The sequence below is a fragment of the Pelodiscus sinensis genome, chromosome 3 (assembly GCF_052426305.1).
Source record: "Pelodiscus sinensis isolate ZL-2025 chromosome 3, ASM5242630v1, whole genome shotgun sequence".
NCBI classification, from domain to species: domain Eukaryota; kingdom Metazoa; phylum Chordata; order Testudines; family Trionychidae; genus Pelodiscus; species Pelodiscus sinensis.
This window is the reverse complement of record NC_143054.1, coordinates 140,738,473-140,759,448: the sequence shown is the minus strand read 5'-3', so window position 1 is coordinate 140,759,448 and position 20,976 is coordinate 140,738,473. Positions and strand designations below refer to the sequence as shown.

General features: G+C 41.9%; 1 protein-coding gene across 7 annotated transcripts in view; it reads right to left on the bottom strand.

The window, feature by feature from the left end:
* LTBP1 (latent transforming growth factor beta binding protein 1) overlaps positions 1 to 20,707 on the bottom strand; it is a 328,168-nt gene extending 307,461 nt beyond the window's left edge. For 5 of the 7 annotated variants that reach the window (XM_075924972.2, XM_075924973.2, XM_075924974.2 and 2 more), the window contains exons 1-2: positions 19,811 to 20,707; positions 18,753 to 18,823 (exon numbers count right to left, since the gene is read on the bottom strand). In XM_075924972.2, coding sequence (XP_075781087.2) covers positions 18,753 to 18,823; positions 19,811 to 20,259 — 520 coding nt within the window. In that variant the 5' untranslated portion in view covers positions 20,260 to 20,707. Of the gene's footprint in view, positions 1 to 18,752; positions 18,824 to 19,075; positions 19,124 to 19,810 lie in introns of those variants that run through there. The other 2 variants (XM_075924976.2, XM_075924978.2) reach the window with 2 other exon arrangements.
* Positions 20,708 to 20,976: the final 269 nt, after the last annotated feature.

The following is a 20,976-nucleotide window of genomic DNA, read 5'->3' as shown; positions in this document are numbered from 1 at the left end:
CAAAGACATTTTAACACAAGACTTCAAAGAGAAACCTCTGAACTGTCATTCATGCTTAAATTTGACACTTTACGACTGGGTTTTAACAAAGATGCTAATTACCTTACCCATTACAAAGATAGCTTCCCCAATTATCACCTCTAATATCATTAGCTCACTGACATTAACACCGCCCCCATACCGCCTCTGTTCTGAAATTTGATTTGTCCTTTTTATATGTGTTCACTTGTTTTGATTGTATCCCTTTGGTATATAAGGTCATGCCAATTTTCTTCCACAATTTGATCTGAGGAAGTGGGTCTGGCCCATGAAAGCTCATCGCCTAATAAACCATCTTGTTAGTCTTTAAAGTGCTACATAGTCCTGTCTTTTGTTCCAGCTAGACCAGACTAACACGACAACATCTCTATTACCATTGGATTAGCTTATCACAATTTAAGAAATGATTTCACTTGCATTTTAAGAACATTGTTACTTACTGCTGGATAAATGGACTTCTGTGTACATTAATGCCTGTGTCTTCACAAAATAAACTAATAATATAGCTTATCAAGTTCAGAAATTCTGTTTGATACAATATAAAGATGGCTGTCTCATCACCAATTTAACACTCATGCAGCATAAGATATTAAATGGAAACTACTGGATAACTATCATACCCATTAGCTTAGCAAATCAGAGGGCAGTTACTTCCATTGTATTTAACCTTGTTGAAAGAGACACAATGGAGATGCCAAATTTCTTCACACTGCTTTCTTTCTTTCAATCTGGAGAAACTCACTTTGCCAAAGCATGATATAGTGGTCTGAGAGTTACAAACAGAAATCTCCAGATAATGCAGGTGAAATTGACATTCCTCCCTCGCTACAGTACTATCAAATACATCTGTTGGTAGATAGGAGCTCAGTGGCCAATCCAAGAGCAAGACAGATAACTGCCATTCTGGAGAGACCATACCATTTTTTCTGCAATCTCCTGCACAACATCCAGCTGCTATAGTGACAGACACTTCATAAAAGTTTATAACGTTATGCAGACATATAAACAAACATCACCAATTTTGGATAGGAGTAAGATAAAAAGAACAGTCACATTTTATAATCCATGACAATTTGTGTTTTATACACTCCTAAGATATATTTTTTGAAATCACCTATCTTAACTTAAGGGCTCTTGAACAAGTGTAAACACAAACACACAGAAAATTATGACAACAACCCACCCAAAACTGCCCCATCCTACATAATAAATAAATAAGCCAGGACATTGGAAAATACAAACAAAAACTCCCATCACTCTAAAAAATAAAATGGTAATTCAGATGGCAAATTGATAATTTTGCCAAGAATACTGGAAGAATTAAGAATAGTGATAGAAATGTAACCGTGTTAGTCTGGTGTAGCTGAAACAAAATACAGGACTATGTAGCACTTTAAAGACTAACAAGATGGTTTATTAGATGATGAGCTCCCGTGGGCCAGACCCACTTCCTCAGATCAAATAGTGGAAGAAAATAGTCGCAACCATATATACCAAAGGATACAATTAAAAAAATGAACACATATGAAAAGGACAAATCACATTGCAGAACAGAAAGGGGATACGGGGGGGGGGGGGAAGGAAGGTGAATGCCTGTGAGTTAATGATATTAGAGGTGGGGAAGGGTAGATGTCTGTGAGTTAATGGTATTAGAGGTGATAATTGGGGAAGCTATCTTTGTAATGGGTAAGGTAGTTGGGGTCTTTGTTCAGCCCCCTGCGGAGAGTGTCGAATTTTAGCATGAATGCCAGTTCAGAGGATTACCTTTCAATTCAATTCACCATGGATGTAGAAGCACTATACACCAACATCCCACATGAAGACGGATTACAAGCTATTAGAAACACTATACCAGAGGACACCACTGCCAACCTGATAGCAGACCTATGTAACTTTGTTCTCACCCACAATTATTTCCAGTTTGAGAACAACTTATATCTCCAGATCAGCGGCACAGCCATGGGTACACACATGGCCCCACAGTATGCTAATATCTTTATGGCTGACCTAGAACAACGTTTCCTCAACTCCCGTCCCCTTTTGCCCCTTCTCTACTTACGCTACATCGATGACATCTTTATGATCTGGACGCATGGCCAAGAAACACTGGAGACATTCCACAGAGATTTCAACAACCTACACCCCACCATTAACCTCAGCCTGGACCATTCCACACGAGAGATCCATTTCCTGGACACCACAGTACAAATCAACAATGGAAAATTAGACACCACCCTCTACAGAAAACCCACTGACTCATACAGTTACCTACATGCTTCCAGCTCCCATCCAGCACACACCATACGATCCATCATCTATAGCCAAGCCCTTCGATACAACCGCATCTGCTCTAATCCCACTGACAGAGACCAGAAACTTCAGGATCTCTACCAAGTATTTATAAACCTCAACTACCCACCCGGAGAAATAAAAAAGCAAACTGAAAGATCCAAACGAATACCTAGAAACCATCTACTACAAGACAGACCCAAGAAAACCAACAATAGAACACCACTTGTCATCACCGACAGCTCCCAACTTAAACCTGTCCAACACATTATCAATAAATTACAGCCTATACTGGAACAGGACACTAAACTCCAAGAAGTTCTGGGAGACAGACCCATAGTCTCCTATAGACAACCACCTAACCTCAAGATGATTCTTACCAACAACCACAGGACATACCACACTAATACCAACCCTGGTACTTTCCCTTGCAACAAACCCCGTTGCCAGCTTTGTCCACATATTCACTCTGCTGACACCATTATTGGGCCTAACCAAGTGAGTTATAAGATCAAGAATACATATTCCTGCGCCTCCAGAAATATAATCTATGCTATCATGTGCCGAAAGTGTCCGTCTGCTATGTACATTGGCCAAACGTCTCAGACACTTCGCCAAAGAATCAATGCCCACAAAACAGACATTAGACAGGATCACAAAGAAAAAACAGTTTCTTGCCATTTCAACCAGAAAGGACACTGTCTTAATGACCTAATCACATGCATCCTACTTCAGAAGACTTTCAAATCTGCACTTGAAAGGGAATCCTCTGAACTGGCATTCATGCTAAAATTCGACACTCTCCGCAGGGGGCTGAACAAAGACCCCAACTACCTTACCCATTACAAAGATAGCTTCCCCAATTATCACCTCTAATACCATTAACTCACAGACATCTACCCTTCCCCACCTCTAATATCATTAACTCACAGGCATTCACCTTCCTCCTCCCCCCCCCCCCCCCCCCGCATCTCCCTTCTGTTCTGCAATGTGATTTGTCCTTTTCATATGTGTTCATTTTTTTTAATTGTATCCTTTGGTATATATGGTTGTGACTATTTTCTTCCACTATTTGATCTGAGGAAGTGGGTCTGGCCCACGAAAGCTCATCATCTAATAAACCATCTTGTTAGTCTTTAAAGTGCTACATAGTCCTGTATTTTGGAAGAATTAAGACCCTCATCCCAAATTCTGCTCCAGTCACATAAACATGAATCCTGAGTAACACCACTGAAGTTCATGGAATTCATTTAGCTTTATCCCAGTACAACTACGCAGAATTTGAACTCTCTTCGTTAAAAGAAGTTAAGCTAATTTAAAATCATAAAGTAATTTTTTAAATTCTTTATATCCTTGATTTCTAATCATACATGCCAGATTTTGATCTCAGTTATAGCAGGAAAAATCCAAAGAGTTTCTCTAAGTTGTATATAAAATATATGAAGTATTAAAAAGAAAACTGCATCACTCTTTCATTTCCTCTTGTAACAAAACAAGCAGCAGCTTATCTAATACAAGTTATGAGGAGAAATTTTGGGCTACGTCTAGACTGGCATCATTTTCCGCAAATGCTTTTAACGGAAAAGTTTTCCATTAAAAGCATTTGCGGAAAAGAGTGCCTAGATTGGCACGGATGCTTTTCCACAAAAGCACTTTTTGCAGAAAAGCGTCCGTGCCAATCTAGATGTGCTTTTGCACAAAAAAGCCCCAATCGCCATTTTCGCGATCGGGGCTTTTTTGCGCAAAACAAATCTAAGCTGTCTACACTGGCCCTTTTGTACAAGAGCTTTTGCACAAAAGGACTTTTGCCTGAATGGGAGCAGCATAGTATTTCAGCAAGAAGCACTGATTTCTTACATGAGATCGTCAGTGTTCCTGCGGAAATTCAAGCGGCCAGTGTAGACAGCTGGCAAGTTTTTCCGCAAAAGCAGCTGCTTTTGCGAAAAAACTTGCCAGTTTAGACATAGCCTTGGTGTTTTAGGCAAGTCAGTGACAGATAGGGTTCCCAGGAGTCTGATTTTTGACTGGAACACCCAGTAGAAAAAGGGACCCTGGCAGATCTGGTCAGCACCACCAACTGGGTAATTAAAAGTCCTATTGTCAGCTAGGGATGTAATAGTATAACCTTTTAGATGGTTAACCTATAAGTTTAGGGTTTTCGGATACTGTGAACTATTACACACAGGCAGCCTGTGAGAGCAGGAGCTGCAGGTGGGAGCCGGTGCACACAGGGAGCCAGCTTTTACAGATACAGAGGTAATAGTGCAGGAGGGAGGGTAGCTGGCTCCTTAGGAGGGGAACTGCAGGTGGGAGCTGGTGTGCACCAGAAGTAACACAGAAGGACCCCAGGGCTAACACAGGCACTTTACCTGCCCTGGCTCTGCTCAGCTTCCAGAAGTAGCCTTCAGTTCCACACAGCCCTTAGGCACAGTCAGGCTCCACATGCTGCCCTGGCGCCAAGTGCCAGCTCCACAGATCCCATTGACTGGGGACTGTGACCAATAACAGCTATGGGTGTGGTACCTGTGAAGGCAGCATGCAAAGCCTCCTTACACCTAGCACCATCGGGACCTGGCGGAAGCTTCCTGGGAGTTTCAGTAAATACCGCTGGGACTCCACACCCAGAATCACCTCCCATAGCCTCCACTGCAATCCTCTCCCACATCCTGAACTCCTAATTTCTGGCCTCAGCTAAACCAGCACCCTCAGACCAAGTCCTCATATTTCCTTGAATGCAAGTGATGGAGAAAGGAAGGATGAGGAAAGCAGGGCTATGGTCTCAGAGAAAGGGCGGGGCAGGGATGTTTGGTTTTGTACATTTAGAAAGCTGAAGATGAAAAATTGTTGCATGTTATCTCCACAGCAATTTCCAGCTGCCCTTTTACTTAAGTTATTCAATAACACAGATTGTGAGATGACAAAATGGGAGGTTCCAATTGTAATACATCATAAAACTGTCTATTGTCTCCCTACACCCATTTAAAAAAGCAATTACATTTTTATTTTTATAAATATCCAAGACAGGCATCTGCAACGCGCAACAATTATTACAATTTAACTTGTACTAGATGTACTGTTATTACTGTGCTTAAACACCATTGTTTTCCCCATTAAGTTTCTAAAATGCGGAATATTGAAGTACAGATCTGATAGCTGAATCAAGGGGCCAATATTGTTCCTCTTGAAGTCAATGGGAAATTTGCCTTTGATTTCAATAAGAGCAAAACAGGACAGTAGGGCCAAACATCAGCTCCGACATACATATTAATAATGTGGTATAGGTTAGCCAGAAAATGGAAAGATAAGTAACAAAGTAGTAAACTTTACACTGATTCTGTATTGTGGATAGCGAAAATCACCATTTTGCAGAGGGCCAATCCAAGGCCTTTGAGCTGAAGTAATATAAAAGTTGTGGAAAGACCTTGTGCTGATCTTTTGCCCAGAAGTGAATTTTACCTTACAATACAGGGAATGATGGTACGGGAGAGGTTGTGGAATCTCCATCACTGGAGATATTTAAGAGCAGGTTAGACAGACATCTGTCAAGAACAGTCTAGATGATACTGGGTCCTGCCATGAGGGCAGGGGATTGAACTCGATGACCTCTTGAGGTCCCTTCCAGTCCTAGTGTTCTATGATTCTATGGTGTAAATGAAGTGCAGAGCTGATTTATCTTATATCTCCTTATTGGCTGCTTTTCCTTCTACATTCTCTTGCCTTCTTTAGCATATGCATGCAATCATTTTGTACCCACTGAATACCAAATCAATCAAAGTTTCTGATTCTAACCTTAATGCTAATGGTTTTATTGTAAAGCACATGATTTTTCAATTTTCTCTAAATGTTTAAATGCCTGCGCCAGCATGTTGTTTGATAACTCTGAGACTCAGAAGACATAGGCTCCTATTTAGGCACCTAAATGAAGTGAACACGGTTTTTTTGTTTTTTTGTTTTGTTTTGTTTTGTTTTCCAATGGGAGCTACCGGATGCTCAGCACTTTCCAGAATCTGACCCAAATTGTGGATTTTTAAAATTTTGCCCTTGATTTTCAACCTGAACTGTAAAATTTTTCCTCTATAACATCATTTAATTTACAAGTTTATTTTTTCGGTGTCTCGAGTGTAACCTTTAATAAACTGAACTATACAGTGAAACCTGCACTTAGAATAACATTTATTAAGCAACCCTTTGTCAAAAGTCACTTCAAAGTCTCTTCAAAGCTCTCCATACATTCTTGACTTCTATTTAAAGATCAGCTCTATCAGGCAACTAGTTTTTACTTGTCTCTTGAGTGGTTGATTCATATATTTTCACTCTCATAACTGAATTTTTAATTAATTGAAAATTACTATAAGTTTTATATTATTTCTAATGAGCCCAGACCTTAATCATTTCTTTCTTGTTCAGAGGATAAATCCATGTTGAATTATTACTTCTTAATAGCACATAACCGGCAATCAAGTCAAGCAGTACACTGGATTTCCAATAGCTCTATTACGGCACACGTTGTCACATTATGCAACAGTTTCCAAGTATTTGATGAAATATTCCACATCCTTTATTACATCCCAAAATACTTGCTTTGATCTGTTTTCAGTATATTCTCTCTCCTATATAAAGCAGAGTGAATTATCAGCCACAATGCAAACAACAAAGTTAAAAAATAAAGTCGCCAGAAGTAAGATTAAACTAACAAATGTGGCATTGTCTCAGATTCCAGTGTAGTAAGATCTGGAAAAGATGTCTGGATCAAATTTAGGTCAAGAAAAGAAAAATGCCAAGTTGTAACAATGCCACCTGCTCCTAAAGCAGTGGTTTCAAGTTCCTTTTCATGCCAAACTAGAATAGGCTTGTACAGGTGTTATATAACAGGGCATGGTAAGTACTGATTTTTTTAATGTTGATGCTGTTTTTATAGTAATATAATATTGTATTTAATTCAATACATTATTATATTTGTATATTTTTAAAATATATCTCAGTATTCTCCATGAGTGAAATTCAACCCTGGTGCAGATGCCCTCCCAAAAATCCTATTTGAGGATAAGTGGGTCTTAAGGACTGGGCTTTTTGCAGCCAATCTGTATGTGGCAAATTTCACCCTGTGTAACTAATCCTTACCTGAAGCTCAATATTAGGTTTATCTGAACAGCCCAGGGACTTGTATAAACTCATTGAGGTCTTTCAATTACTATCAGTACAATGGTGAACATCCAAAGTAATAGCATTGAACACAGTGGTATTACTCTGGATTTATATCACTGAAACAGACAGATGAGATTGGACAGAAGACTGATAACCATAAGATCTGAACTGTATTATGGTGGAGTGGATGTGCAACCAGCATGGCATAGTTTCTATGAAACTAATGGGGAAGGTGATCAACATCTTTGAAAACGCAGGCCAAAGGTTGTGCAATCATAAATGTTCTTGATTGTGTAAGTGTCAATAGTCTCTATTATATATCTACACTGGAATAAAAGACCCTCGGCATAGTCACCACTGGCCTGGATCAGCTGATTTAGGCTCACAGGGCTTGGGCTCTGGACCTAAAAATTACTGTGTAGAGGTTTGGTCTCATAGAGGAGCTCAGGCCCTGAGATCCTCCCTCTTATGGTATCCCAGAGCTCAGGCTCCAACCTTTTACACAGCAATTTTGCAGCCCGAACTCTATGACAGCATTGACAATACATTGCTACAACAACGCAAACAAAGACACGGCACCTACAAATTAGTGGTCATGGGGGGGGGGGGGGTTTCAATGCAACCATTTGATTATACTTCTCTCAAGAATAATTTTCAAAAATTATGCCTGAGTGGACATGAAAAACAAATTTATTTCTGCAAGAATGATAACTAGTAAGACTAGAAAATCATCAAAACTGTGAGAATTACTTGACTGAAGAACTGTAACAGTCATCTTACTGATAGTTCTATCCATTTTTTCATTCAGATTTTTTTCAATTCAGAAAAAGCACACAATGCTCTATTCTTTAGAAAAGTTATATGATCCTCTTAATCTTTGTAGAGGAAATATTATGACCAACTCTAATCTTTCTGCACATGGACTTTGTTCTTATCATATCTCTCAGGCCAAAAGGAATTCTTTTCCTAACTACACATCTAATAAAAGTGTTCAACGTTGTTAGAATTCTTAACTGGTCCATTTCAAAACATCTGATACATTCTTATATTGACTTCTACAATTGTGTATACATGACCTCTAGGAATGTGATGAAAACAATGCCCTCACTATGTATTCTTAATTTTTGCTCCCATAAAAAAAGAAGTGTGTGGCTAGAATAAAGACTATATGACATACTCCAAGATTCTTCTCTATGCAACTTTATGGAATACTCTTAAAATGCCAAAACATAGCAGCAATTAAAGGCAGACTAAACTAGAGGCACCAAAAATTTCATTTTAGCAAAAATACACTTTATGAGACCAGTTACATCCTACATCATTTGAAAAAACGTTTTAAGTGCATCGTGATATAAAATATGAGTTTTGAAAGTGAAAGCAAAAATTAAATTAAAATTTCAGATGCTGTATTTCCTTCTTTTGTTTTCAAATACGGTGACCTCTCCATACAAATGTCCTCTCCCTGTGCATCCTCCTAACAGGTGCCTAATACTCAAAAAAGGCAAAGAGGCCAGAGCATTGAAGTCATCAATGTTGCTTTGAGTTCAAAGCGTGATGGATCTGCAAAGCAGGGAACTTACACTCCCATCAGCCTCCTCCCCACTGAACATCCCCATACTCCTGGCTAAGCAAGGATTACATTTCCTATCAGCCCTTTCTCCTTTCCCTGGCCATGTAAGGGAGAAAGTCCTGAACCATGACGTGCCTGGGATCTTTAGGGAGTGAGCAGCAGGGAGCTGGAGAGAAGCCCCATAATCTGTGAACAGAGCCACACTCAAAACAGGATGTGACATCATAGGTCTGCATGGGACTTACATGGGAGCAGTAGCAGCTGGACAGGGAAATAGTGTAATGTGGCCCCAGTGAGAGACATTAATTGAACCTGGCATGGATTCCCGCAAGTGCCTACTTGCCTGGACAGAGACTGGACTGAAGAAGACTCCCCAGGCACTATGCCTGAAGATCCCCAACTCAATTAAACCAGCCCAGGGACTCAAATAGGAGCTGCTATAGCTCACTCTGAACTCTAACTCTTTAAAAGCTTCCAAATCCAGGGTATTTGCAACCTTTTCCTGCTTTTCATTTAGCCATATGTCTGAGTGGCTACAAGGACTCACCAGGATTAGTCCCTACAGGCTGTTTAAGCACCTACAGTGCTTGCCTCTGAGTCACAGTACACTCAACATGTTACTTGCACCCTAGAATATAGGGAAACAGAATAACCCCAATAATTACAGAAGGATTATGGCATAGAGTTTTTAGAGCACCAACACTTACACACCATTTTAGTCCTTCTCACCATAGTGCTTGCTCACTTTGCTACAAAGTATTTTGGAAGAAACAGATGTTGAGTTAAATAAAAATCTATAAAGGTACACTTTATAGCTAAAATATTTAAATTCTGAATTGAGAGTTTGAACAGAGTACAAATTAAACCAATACTTAAGACTCAACTGTGAAACAGTATTTGAAATAAGTATCCAAAAAAGTACTGAAGAATTTTCCATTCCATTCGATGAGAGAAAATAAACCATTAAAGCCATTGAGTTATTTTCACAGGAACATAAAGGAGTGACGTGCCCAAATACAACTGAATTTAAATTGGACGTCAGTGTCTCACAGTCAGGATCTTTGAAGATCCCAACCTAACATAGCACCTAGAGATAACAGAAAATATATTTGGCTCTGTTCCTGCTAGAAAGGACAGAGGAAGCGACTTCACTTTTATCAAGAAGTGACTATTCACATTTTTTAATCTATTGTGGATTACTATCACACATATGCGGAAAAATATTTCTGTCTCCTTACTTAAATAAGCACCCTAGCTTGCTAAAGAAGGAATTTTATCGTCCTGAGTGTATGTAATTAAAGTGCAGGGTGGAATGATGTCCATGAGAAAGGGACACTTTATCAGGAGAGGGGTACTTGTTTCTAGGTATAAGTCAAGAGCAAAACATCAGGAAGATTTTCCTATGAAATCAATCTACCTCAGCTAGAAAATACTTATGCAATTCTTTCTGCACTCTATACCTCCTCCAGATTATATTCTTGTTATTGCTTATTTAATGTGCAATTGTGACACAGAGACCCACTAGTATTCACTACTCTGTCAGCAACTGATCAAGTCAAACATACCACATCTAACACAGTTACGATATACACCTAAAAAGGTGGCATGCAAGATATTATTCAAAAACTAACAACTCACTGATTATTAATATGTAAGGTGTGCGAACAAAGAGTGTGCTAAAATTATGTTCTTAAAATGTGTTTGGCAAGCACTGCATAAACAGTCTGATTTAGAGTCTAGGTATGTAAAATCCCATTTAATCGGTTAAACGTTGGGTTAACCTAACATTTAACCAGTTAACTGGTTAACCAACTAAGCATGATTCAGGCTGGGGACTGCTCTAGCCCTCGCAGGGCTTGGGGCTACTTCCAGCTCCTGACTCCCAGCACCTGCCAATGCTGCCCTTCTCCACGGTGGGCACAGGACAAAGGCCATTCTGTCTTCTGCCTGAGAAGCACCAGGGCCCGCCATGGACAGGGGCTTCTCTGGACTAGAGCAGCCCCTATCTGCAGCAGGCCCCTTGCAGGGCTGGAGCAGTCCTTTGCCTGCGACAGGCAGGGAGCTAAACCAGGCCACACCAGTTACTGGTTAACCAAAACCAGTAAGCATCACCCTACCTTAGACAAAGGAATACATATCTGCTTGTCTGGCCAGACTGGATGTCAGGCAGAGGCAATTAAGATACATTACATATAAAGTAAACAAAACCCTCAAGCTAACAAGGAGGAGAGGTAACAATTCAACTATCACCAGTGGGGACACATCAGTGATTAAAATCATTGTGAAATATGTGCATGAACACCATGAGGAATTATGAATACTCCCTGCTATTATGCTGTGAATTATGTGACCAAACACAGAAAGAAACACATTTTCTTTCAGACAGGAGAGAACGTAACCATCTACGAGGGCGCTAGGATCATTCCGCAAAACATAACTGGGCAACAGAAGCCAGGGTGTTAGCATGAGAGCTGTGACCCACAGCAGTGAAGGCACCCAAGATTGCAGAATAGGTGGTGACACAACCCCTTACTTGCCTGGATGGAATGTGTCACAGCAATCACACATTCTGTTCAAAATGTTCATGTTTAGGGGATTTGCACCCAAGAGTGCTTTCTGAATTGCACAATGCATAACATTTAAAGCCAACAGCCAAGAAGTCCCACAGAGAAAACACTGGACTCAGAGGGTGCATCTTCTGGAAAAACAATACTAGCGTCCACATAGCAATTGCGTTATTTCAAAAGAAAATCGAAATAACAGAGGGCTTTTTCCAACATTGGTAAACCTCATTCCACAAGGAATAACATCTCTTCCGAAAAAGCTATTACAGAAGAGGGTGCATGCTCTGTAAAGTCTGAGAAATTTGATTTGAATATGCTATTGATCACCCCCACATTGCTGTAGTGAGTGTAGTTCACAGCACAACGTAGCATCTGATTTGCAATGGAAGGAGGGCAAACTGCTTGATCCCTCAAAATATAGATAGAAAAATATAATTTAGAGTTTAACAGGTAAAGCCAGATCTGGGGCACAAAGACAATGGGGAAGAAAGTCTCACCTCATAGGAGTTGTGGGCAGTCTGTTTCCCCATAGAAAGAACAATGACAGAGTCAGTTATCATGTTTCTACTGATGGGAGAACTTATAATTCTCTCATCCCCACAACCATGGGACTGACTAATGAAAATGGCAGGCAGGTCAAAAAGGCATTCTAGCAGAAAGTAAATACTGGAACCAGGTTCCTTTCTCTCTCCATGGACTGATAAATATGTGAAAGCACATAATGGGCACTACTGTAAATAAACATGTAATAATAATACTGCAATTAAGGACCATTTTTCTGTCTAAAATGGAAAAAAAAACCTTTTATCCAAAAATATGTTAGCTAAGGTAGAAACAAATTATCCAATTTGAATAACCGAAAGGGAAGTGCTTAAAAGAAAAACCAAAGAACAGATTTAAAAGAACCAACTTGTAAATTAGTTCTGAGAGAAGAAAACATAGAGCTAATGGTAAAATGGAAAAGTTTAATGAGAGATTATTCATCCACCTAACCTCACAGGAATCCTTCCCTACTTCTTGGCAAGAACATGTTGGTGTTTTCTTTTCCCAACTACAACCCAACAACTCTGTCCCCACTTGCCCCCCAGCATTCATTAGTCCCACTCCATTAATGGACTCTAGAATTCCTCAAGGCACCAGTATTTTTATTAGGATATGCAACAATTACACTGGACACATTAAGGAACAGCTCAAATTAACACTCCATATCAGTGTGCTGTTTATAACATATTTGTAAAGGCTCTTCTGTCCATCCATTACTGCTATAATTATAAAGTGCTCTCATGCACTGTTTGAGGGATTCCAAGTACTGTAAACAGCAGGGAGTAATCTTTGGAATTTGCCAAGAAAAAAAAACTCTTTGTAATCATAAACAAAACAAAAGAAAGGGGAAACTTTACAACATTTCTTTGTCCCCAACAGACAGCAAGTTGCTAGTCACTACTAAATAGCATAGTTGAAAAATAACATGACCCAATGGAATGAGCATTAGGGTAGGAGCCAGGAACTCCTAATTCCAATTTCAGCTCTGCCAATCAGTTGTTGTGACTTGCCCAAGGCCACATTTAACCTCTCTCACTGTCTTCATTTTCCTACATGTAAACAAGACAGATGCTTTTCTAACTGCCTCAAAGGAATGTTGGAGAATTAATAAAATTATTATGTGTTTTAGGGATATTAAATTTAGATGAATAGGCTAATCAAATAGTCAATGCAATTTGCATTGACTATTCAATTAGTCGATAAGGGCACCTCTACCTTTGAAGTATATCAACAGCCCTAGGGCTTCATGAGACAACTGACCCCGGGCTCCATGTGGCGCTGCCACTTTGAAATGCCATGGGGAGTCCCGTGTCAGGTTCCATACGGCATTTCAAAGCGGCAGTGCCGCACAGAGCCCGGGGCCAGCAGGGGACTCCATCCAGCCCTGGGCTCCATATGGCACTGCCACTTTGAAGCACCTCCTCCTATTCCCCACCCTCTTGCTGCCTCTTTCTGATAGAGGCAGCAAAGAGGAGCAACTAGTCGACTAGTGTGTCGACTATGCTATAAGTTTTTGCTTATCAGATAGTCATTCACATCCCTAGTGTCTCTGCATAATGATTTGAAAATGCAACAAATACAGTACTAAGTGTTGCTATTAAATGAATTACAAAAACAAAGTTGACATTTAAAAATTTGATAATGCCTTATTATTGCACTTTTACTTGTTACAAACACTACAGCTAAGCCCATTTCACATGCTCACAACTTTCCAAAATATTTGTTTGTGCTCAATTTTTCCATGCGTGATCTGTATCTACGGGTGAATTGAGCAAAATCTCAGCTGGTCTGAAGTTATTTTCCCATTGTCAAATAGCTCTGAACACAGATACTGTTTTCTTTTGAAGTGGATCTTTACAATTTCATACGTCACAATAAACATGTGATTGCTGAGCAGCAGAGTCTTGCTAAGTCTGAAAACGATTTATTTTAAAATAAAGTTTTAACACCAAAAAAAGTATTCTAGGAGAATATCATGTATTTAAGTTGGACATGGTGTACATTTACTCACAGGCATTGAACTGCAACACAGTTTTGTTACTTACAGGAATGCATAAACTCACCCTCTGAAGCAGGAACAAATTGTAAGATCAAGAAGCTCAACAGAGGTGGTGAAACTTGTAAATGTAATGTAACCCAGGCTATGCCTACACTGTTTGTTTTTTGCAGAAGAGGAAATGCAAACGAAGCACTCATTAGCAAATCTCACGGTCTCATTTGCATATTTTCTTCCAATCCTTTTTCCGGAAGAGGTTTTTGTGAAAAAAAAAAACCGCAGTGTATACTGGGCCATTTTTCGGAAAAAAACTCTTTTGTGCAAGATCCTGTAAATCTCATTTTTTGAGGAATCAGGGATCTTGCGCAAAAGTTGCGTTTTTGTTTTTTTTTAAGAAAAATTGGCCCCATCTGTACTGCGGGCTTTTTTTCCCACAAAAACCTCTTCCGGAAAAAGGATCAGAAGAGAATATGCAAATGAGAGCGTGAGCTTTGCTAATGAGTGCTTCATTTGCATTTCCTCTTCCGCAAAAAACAAACAGTGTAGACATAGCCCTAGTGTGGTTCACTGTCCCATGTAATGGCACTTAGACCACTACAGCGAGAGATAAAAACAAGGGACCTCTACAGCCTGAGTTAAGAGCCAGCTGGATTTACAGTTCAAATTGTAGTAGCTCCTACACTAAGCTCCAGAGGTTCCAGGTTCTAATCTGCCAGGTGGTGGTTATAGTAGCAAGCAGTGTAGCTCTCAACTATAGAGCTTATAAAAAACAGAACTAGAAAAACCCCCTCAGTCCATGACATGTATTTTGTATGTGATATTTTCCTAAGACTGCACATAAATAGCTCGAGTGCCACTGTTTGGGGAAAGAGGATATCAAGTACTGCAAATGAAACAGTTGTGTGGAGCACAGCAGCTGTTGCTGTTAGAAGCAGGGTATCCTTTAGAGACTGCCACCTCCTGGAACAGGACGTATTACAGACCCAACCTCCTCTGCAGAGGCCTCTGTGTGTGGGAAGGTGTCTCCTACCAAATACAGCCATTCCAGTAGGGAACAAAAATTGATTGGGGCTCAAAAAACCTGCTAACTTGGGGGAGTCGTAATTATATGCGAAAAACACTGAGTTCTGCAAAATCCATGCTTTCTTTTCTGGATCTTATGGATATGAAGCTAATCTACCAAAACTAAGCTAACATAGTACAGGCAGTCCCCGGGTTACGTACAAGATAGGGACTGTAGGTTTGTTCTTAAGTTGAATTTGTATGTAAGTCGGAACTGGTACATATTGTAGGGGAAACTCTAGCCAAACATTTCTCCAGAGCTCAGTTTTATTCTCCCACACCTCACTTCCCTCAGTCCTTTATTCTCAAGCTGAGGTGTCTGCTGAGAAAAGCCGCTCCACGTCTCCCTGGTCTGCTGGAGGGGAGCGCTAGCTTCGCGTCTCCCTGGTCTGCTGAGGGGAAGCAGCTAGTGTGGAGTTGCCTCACCCCGTTTGTAAGTAGGGATCCGATGTAAGTCGGATCCATGTAACCCGGGGACTGCCTGTACTATCAACCTGAGTCTTCTGGCACGCATCTCCAGCACCTGCGGTGCTATCCATAGCTTTGCCAAGTTCCAACCAAGTGAACACTATTTAGGCAATGCCTACACCATGGCGACTATACCAGCTTAGCTATGTCACCATATTTATGCCTGCGTAACACCACAGTAAAGACTGAGGGCAGGTCTACACTATGGACTAAAGTCAACCTAAGTTACGCAATTCCAGTTACATGAATAACTAAAATCTCTAAATTTACCTCAGGTGGCTCAATTACTGCAGCATGGATCCACTGACAGCAGAGACAGGCCTCAGTCTGTCTCATAAGAAGGGCTTTTTCCTTAAGTGTAGGAACACCACTCCCCAAACATTCACGCAGTATTCTTCCATTGACACAGATGCATATACACTGGGGGTTAGGTCAGCACAGCTATGAGGGTCAGAACTGCAGGTTTTTTTCATACTCCTGACCAACATAGCTCTGTCAACCCAACTTTTAAGTGTACCAAGCCAAACTCAGAAGACCCAGGTCAATGTCACTGTACTACATCTTGGGAAACTGAATAGCAGAAGAGACCCACTAACTCAACTGTCAGACAAGTTCCCTCCGATTTCAGTACTCCACTGGATCAAGAAGCTTAAGCTAAGTCAACTGGAGAGTTTCTCCCATCAATCCAGTGTGGCATAGACCCCATAATAAGTCAATATATGGTACGTCATCTCCAGCTACACAATTCACATAGTTGGAGTTGCACAACTTAGGTCAGCTTTAGCCTTTAGATCTGCCCAAATCCTGAAGATATTCACTGGTGTGGGGGAACAAAAATCAGAGACTAAAGTAAGGGGGAAGGATCAGAGAGAAAGGGAATGTTCTCCCTATTGATCTTCTGTGTGTTAGGTGTCTGGCAATTTTTTCAAGCCAAATGTGTAACACGGTGGGTGGAAAGATATGAGACTGTATGTGAATGGGTGCAAGTGAGAAGGTAGGTGGGTAGGAAAAGGGGAAAAACTGATTGTTAATAATGTTATGGCAACCAAAAGTGGGCTCAGTGCTTCAGTGAGGATGGGTTTCTTTTCTGGCAAAATTAGATCCCAATCCTACAATTGCAGTCATGTAAACCCCTGCTCAACTACAGAGAACAACTGACTTCAGTGAAATGTCACATGAGTACAGGAATCTGCCCCCACATGGTTCTGATCACGACTGCGACTTTTATGAAAAGCTTGGAAGTTAGGAAAGAGTAACAAGGAAGATAGAAGAAAAAGAACCAATGGCTGATTTGGAAACGTGAAATAAGCAGAAATTATAAGCGAGAAAACAGAACACAATTTATTATTTTAAATAGTTAGGAATACAGAAAGTGGAAATTGCTCAAAAAGAGGGACACTGTTGGTTGATGGAATTAAGAGAGAAGAATGGAATGAAGCCAGGATGAGAAAAGAAATATACAAATGAAAATATGAGGTAGTAATTTTTTAATGTATTGAAGATATTTGACTGTCAACATGTTGCAATTAAATACAGTGCACACAGTGAACACATGTTTTGTGACTTTTAATTGCACTAGCTTGGTGATGTGGATATTTTTACTCATGGCTTGTTATCAGGTATGTTTTTCAAGTCCTGTAATTAATCACACTGCATATATATGTAAGGAAACAGAAATATTTTAATCAAGCATTCAATCTATTACTTAAAATGTTTATTTAAACATGCAATTGTTGACAAGGCTGACACATTTTGGAGGATATGTCCGAAAGATTGCATTCAGTGGAAAGGGAAACCGTGTACTTTGCATGTTTTCTTTAATTACACATTCTATTATATATTTTTTAAAATTCTTAATAGATTTCTTCATACAGGTCAAAGGTATATGACCTCACTGAGGTCAGAAAGCCATATTGCCTGCTATGTTGGAAAATCCCAAATAGGAAACCAAAAACAAACAAAAAACTGCTGATTGCTAAATTGGCTAATGTCATATACCTTTGACCTCTATGAAGAAATGTACTAAGAATTTAAAAAATATAATAGAATGTGTAGTTAAATAAAACACACAAAGTACACAATTTCCCTTCTCAATTTCCTTTCCACTGAATTGGAAGCTACTGCAAGGATTTAGGCTCTCCACGTTGTCTGTCTGTCTTATTTTCTGGCTACCTGCCAGAAACCAGGCCATCCACCAGGGGAGACTGAATCCTTGCAGTAGCTCCCAATTCTTCCCAAGACCCATTGTAACAATACATCTGCTTAGAAGTTTGCTGCCACCACTGAATTCTGCCCCCCTCAGCAAGAGATAATAATGGTGAACCAGACAATTATGTTATGCAATTTTTTCCTGCAGATATGCAAGGGAGAATGCCTTAGACCACACAGCCATTCTCAAACCCCACCCTTCCCCCAGTGTACTCCACCACTCCTCTGCAGAGCTTGACCCTGTGGTTCTCACATGGGTCTCTGGAGCCAGGAGGGTGTATGCTGCAGAATCATTACTTCCCACTTCTGCATGTTTGGGGACTTCTCCACCCTATTCAGGTCCCAAGTCCCCTCCTCTCTTAAATGTCACAACACATGAACAGCAAAGGGTATTTCATCACACTCTGATGAAACTAAACTGACACATCTGAATGATGTGCGTCCAGTCCCCAACTCACATCTCAAAAAAATTCATTTCTGGACAGAATCAACTTGAAACAAGCTCATTCTTTAAGAAAGTTGTGAGGGCCAAGAAACAGGGCTTTAGAATGGAATGAAAACCCAAGGTCAAGATTACAGTATTGCTACCTTCTCACAAGTGTATAAACATTTAAAACCCAAATAAAACTTTGAGAGAGAAGCAAATGGACTAGCTAAACAATATACATCAGTTTAATGAGCTTTCTAGTATCTGTCTAATAAAAATAATCCATAGGCCTTGGATTTCCCTGCACACCCTCACCGTTTAGCACAGAGTATTTCCTGCTGATGAATGATTGTCTGGGGTTAATAGCCTGCAGCTACATCTTGGACTATCCACTCCCCTCCCAGCTAGCCAGAAACCCCAGTTACCCCAGGAGTTACTTACGTTTTGTGCACCTCTGGAAGCCAGGAGCTTTGCTCCAGCCTTGACAGCACTGCCCTCCACAGACATTCACCCTGCAATAAAGAAAAGGACACAATCCAACACGGACCTGGCTGGGGTACCCGTGCCCAGGTGTAGGGCTGTAATTCCACCGGGCTCTGAGCTGGACGCGTCGGGAGAGGGGGAGCAGAAAAGGCGGGAATAACTAAAAGAGCCTGACAACCAGCGCTCACCAAACTCCTGCTGCTGCCTAGTATAATGTTTGTCAGGGGTTGGCAGGAAACAGAGTTTAAAGCCCCCTGATGTGAAAGATACAATAGCTCTACCTCATCCCAGAAGTTGGCTGTTTTCAATACCGCCGCTAATGGGGTCTCTCCTACCCTCTCATAGGGAATGGGGTTGGATATTGCTGGGGCCACCACAAGCTCTCTCCTTGCACATGACTTGAAGCACCGCCCCCGCCCAGCTGCAGAGGCATGTGAGAGAGATTCCCGGTTTCGGAGGTGGTGGCATTGCTTGAGGCTTTCCCCCAAACAACCCTCCCCGCTCACACGGACACGCGCGCACATCCCACGGTACAAGGAGAACACCCCCTAAACATAAAGATCCTTCAGGGACCGACGCCAGCCCCACCACACTCAGGTGCGGGCGAGAAGACAAAGCCCAGCAGCGCTTTACCGGGCAGAGTTTTCCCGAGCCGCTGCAGCAGCGCTGGCCCAGAGGATGTTGTGGGACTCGTGGCACGAAAGGACTTCGGGAGTCTCCCAGTGTCCCCGCCACCAGCCCCACCTCAACAGGGATAAATCAATGCCCCGCTCCCAGCGACCCCTCTACAGCGGGCACCTTGCTCGCGAGTGGGGGCGCAGGTTCTTGGTGCTGAGCAACGGGATCGCCCCCCGCGAGCGATGGCAAAAGCCCCTGCCCGCCCCTCTGGCACGGCGGGTGGGAGGTCCGCGGCACGCGTTTGCACTGCAACTTCCTTAACGGCGCAGCCCGCGACGGGACCCCTCCCAGGCTTCTAGAGCGAGAGGTGGCCCGGAGGGGAGGGGAGCTCGCCTTACCCCTGCAGCGGGTGCTTCGGGTGACCCTGCGGGCTGGCGCGGCTGCTGTTGCTGCGGGTCTCCTGTTGTTGCAGCTTGGCGCGCTGAAGCAGCCGGGTTGGTTTGGCGAAGGGGGCTGCGGGGCCACCGGGCTTGTGCTGGAGCTGCACGCTGGAGCCCAAGCGGAGCTGCATGCTGGGACTTCCCGCTTTGCTCATCCTGCGAGTCCGCTCTAGGGCGCTGGTACTGCTGCTGCTGTACTGGGCATTGAGCTCGACGTTAAAAGTGTGTTGTTGCTGCCTCCCGAGAGGAGCCGAGCTCTGCAGCCGGCTGCTGGAGGCGCCAGCCTGGCCGGGGTGCAGGACGTATGTGATTCTCCTCAGCCTGCTCTTTTCAGCGGCATCGAGCACTGGTGACAAAAATACACATGCACAAAGCAACAAGCCCCACCTGATCCAAGCCATTTCCATAGCAAAAGCCCCTGCAGCCAGCAAACTCCACACAGCTCCCGATGCAAGGATTTCCTCTCCTCCCAAGTTTGTGTGTGTGTGCAACTCACTTTGCCTGAGAGAGCAAGCCGCACCGCCCCCGGGGTGCTGCCGCTTCCACTCGCCTTTTCCTTTTCCTAAAAGAATAAGTTCCCCCCCTTCACACCCAAAAAAGTTAGGAAATTTCAGTAAACAAGTTGTCTCGTGGAGCAGGAAAACATTGTTAGAGGAGAGGAAGGTCTGGGCAAGATCCGAGCAGCAGCAAAGGGGGAGGAACAACAGCAATGGAAGGGGAGTTCTCAATAAAGAGCAGATGTTTAGGTTGCTAGAGCTGCCAGTGGTCTCTCGGTGTGTAAGAAATATTCTTTAAGCCAGATAGGGCTCAAAGACTCTTTTTAAAGTTTCTCTGTGCGCGAGAGGGAATATGTAGCTGCCCTGAGTGTCAGAGCTGAACAGCCAATCTCGGGCAGACATGACGTCAGGCAGCAAATCCTAATTGGGAAAACCATAAAATGGGGCTGAGACTTCAGTCACAATATACTTAAAATACAGTTTCTGCAGATCTAGAGAGCCACAGCTAGGGGCTTTCTGCCTCCCCACTTTTATAAGAAAGGGACAGAGAACACAATGGAGTCATTGAGGGATCTTTTACTTCTTGCATTTTACTAGTTAAGAGAAGGTTGATATTGTGTTTATAAA